This window comes from Pundamilia nyererei, unplaced genomic scaffold (genome assembly GCF_000239375.1).
Source record: "Pundamilia nyererei isolate P.nyererei 1_Seehausen unplaced genomic scaffold, PunNye1.0 scaffold00668, whole genome shotgun sequence".
In the NCBI taxonomy this organism is placed as follows: domain Eukaryota; kingdom Metazoa; phylum Chordata; class Actinopteri; order Cichliformes; family Cichlidae; genus Pundamilia; species Pundamilia nyererei.
The window spans coordinates 89,673-92,718 of NW_005188069.1; the positions used below are offsets into that span (position 1 = coordinate 89,673).

The following is a 3,046-nucleotide window of genomic DNA, read 5'->3' on the forward strand; positions in this document are numbered from 1 at the left end:
AGTACCAGGCAATCTCTGCCACACCATCCATCAGCAGGCGACATTTGGTGCTACCTGGACAGTTCCTGTGGAAGAAGGTGCTGTGACGGTCATTGATCAAAGTGTTCATGAGCTGAGATTTTGACACTGGAAGTGAACCCAGGCGGAAGAATGACACCATGGGTGTCTCGGCTTTGCAGATGGGCATTGTCTTCATGGTCATGGCATGTGAATTATCCTTGATTTGAGTTTTCTTCCATGTTTTTTGTATCTGCCTGAATGTCCACAAAGGACATTCAATATCCTTTGTGACTGGGTCAGGGACAAGCAAAGGTAAGGCGTACTGACACTGGGATAGCTTTGTAACTAGGTTCTGCTTCAGAAAACTGTCTGAGCAGTGAAATACTGCCATCTGAACATCCATTGGATGCAAATGAAACTGTTTTGATTCATCAGAGTCTACACTTTCACTAAATAGTGCATCAAAGTCATCATCATCTGTGTCTTCACTGTCAGACATTTGTACAGACTGTGAATGGCCCACAGCAGGATTGTCTTGTCTTACAGGAATGTATCTCGCTCTATAGTCTAACATCAACAACCTGTGAAGAAAAGCAAGAGCTAAATCTTTCTCAGATGTGTCATGGCCTTGTTTCACAGGAGGGCCTATTTTAAGAAAGTCTGCTGTTGACATCTTCTGCTGATGTTTGTCTTGAAGGTTGAGTCTTCTGAGTAGTATTTCATCTTCTCGTTGACTGTGTTTCATTGTGTAGTTTTCTTCAGAAACATCTAATAGATCCTGTAGATAAATCAGTGTTTGTATTTACTGTTCGTAAAGAACAATAAATAGCTTCTTGAAGACTTTGTACAATGAATGTGAGTTTCTGACCTTATTCTTGTTTCCACTCTTATTCATTCTGAGGGTACCTGCAGAATAGCAACGATTTAACAGATTAGCAGAGATACACCTTTCTATTCAATTCCGTTTTATTCATACAGCACCAACAAATGACTCAAGGTTGTTTATATTGTAAGGTAAGAGCCCTACAATCATACAAAGAAAACAGAGAACACCGTAACAATCATATGACCCCTATAAGCAAGCACTCTGGCAACAGTGGGAAGGACAAACTCATTTTAACAGGAAGAAACCTCCAGCAAAACCAGGCTCAGTGAGGGCAGACATCTGCAGCGACCAAGTAAGGGGAGAAAAACAGGACAAAAGACCCACTGTGGAAGACAGCCAGAGATTAATAATAAATAACAATTTAATGCAGAGAGGTGTATGAACACATAATGGGTGAAAAAGGTGACTGAAGAAAAAAAAAGTCAGTACATCATGGGAATCCCCCAGCAGCCTAAGGGGCTAATGGAGCATTCAGGGTCACCTGATCCAGCCCTAACGGTATCTTTTATCAAAAAGGAAAGTTTTGAGTCTAATCTGAAAAGTAGAGATAGTGTCTGTCTCCCAAATCTAAACTGGAAGCTGTTCCACAGAATGCTGTTTTTCTTTTCTTTTTTTAGTACTGCTTGGACGTTTGTATATACTGTACTGTGCAAAGATCTTGAGCCACATTAATTTCTTTCCATTTTGCTAGGAAAATGGAAAATAGTTGCAACAATTTAGTGAAACAAGGATGAAAATGCCCGAGAATTTATAAGGACACACAGCACACCATTGGAAGATACGTTTACACTCACTTTGTTGGTGGAAAAATATTATCATTTGCCTCTTAAACTGTGTTATCTTTGGCATTTTTTGAATGAAAATAAAAAAAATATGAACAATTAATGAGGTTTTGCAAAAAGCTGCTAGTAACATTTAAAAAAATTATTTTCTATATTGTCTGTTATGTGCAGATACCGCTCTGGTTCATCCTGTGAGTTAGGTGGGTTTTTATGCTTTGAGGATTCATAGGTCAGTGTTAAATGCCTTAAAATAATCACAAAGGAAAAAAAGTTTCTTTGCAATGGTTAGGTACAAGGACAAGATTAAAAATGAGTGACGAAGCACCCAGTGTGCACAGAAAACTTTGAAAGACCATCAGAAATCTCAGAAAAGTCTGACTCCTTGGAAGCAAAATAGAAGGAAGTGATAGTAGTTTCAATAGTGCTGTGCCTGCTCATTGAAGGTTTTGTTTTTAATATTTTACTTTAAACCATTAAATATATGGAACAAAGTATAGTACAACACAATAAATCCTAATAAGTAGGACTAAAAGTTTACTGTAATACAGAAGAGCAGTTCATTAGTTACCAGCCTTGCAAATAAAGCAAAACCTCAAATGTCAGCCCAGATCAATGCTTCTCAGTTTTTTGGTACAAATGGTTTGGCCCAAACTGCTTAAAGTAGTTTGGGCCACCATTTGTTTACACATTTCAGCAGCACTCTATAATAGTCCTTAGAATAAGGCAAAAGTAGCCTGTAATTAGATGCAATTTGCAGGCAACAAGTCAGATATTTGTAGGAAACAATGAAACAATTACACTGTAAGACCTGCGACTAAGGTGTAAGTATCCTGTAATTACAGTTTGTGCGTAACAAGGCGCATGTACCCTGTATTTACATGCAGTTTGCCGATGACAAGGTGCAAGTACCTGTAATTATGTGCAATGTGCAGGCAACAAGTCAGGTTGTTGCAGGAAACAACTACACTGTAAGTACCCTGTCCTTTATGGGGTGCAGGCCATATTATGGGGTCACCTGTGACACCTGCGACAGGGTACCTGTGCCTTAGTCACAGGTACCCTGTCGCAGGTGTCACAGGTAATTACAATGGGGGCAACGATACACAAAATTCACAGGACGGTTCAGTTCGATACTTTGGTGTCACGGTTCAATATTTTTTGATACAAAAAATATTCATGCCTTTTTAATTTGTCATTTATTAAAATTACAAATATATATTTTAACTCAAAATGACTCTGGTAAATTTTGTAGCATGCATGCTTGTTGTTTTTTGTCTGCTTCCAGTTGTCTTTGCACTAGGATGGTGTCGGCATAAATGTGCAGTCATAATCGTTGTGTTCCCACTAGTGCTGTCAGCGTTAATCTCGTTTAAATGAC

The 3,046-nt window shown here is 38.8% G+C and overlaps 1 protein-coding gene across 1 annotated transcript in view; it reads right to left on the bottom strand.

Moving 5' to 3' along the window:
• The window catches only part of LOC102209064 (interferon-induced very large GTPase 1-like), a 37,322-nt gene extending 37,120 nt beyond the window's left edge, over positions 1-202 (bottom strand). Inside the window, exon 1 of the mRNA XM_005754805.1 lies at positions 25-202. Within this exon, the coding sequence (XP_005754862.1) occupies positions 25-202 (178 nt within the window). The remainder of the gene's footprint in view (positions 1-24) is intronic.
• Positions 203-3,046: the final 2,844 nt, after the last annotated feature.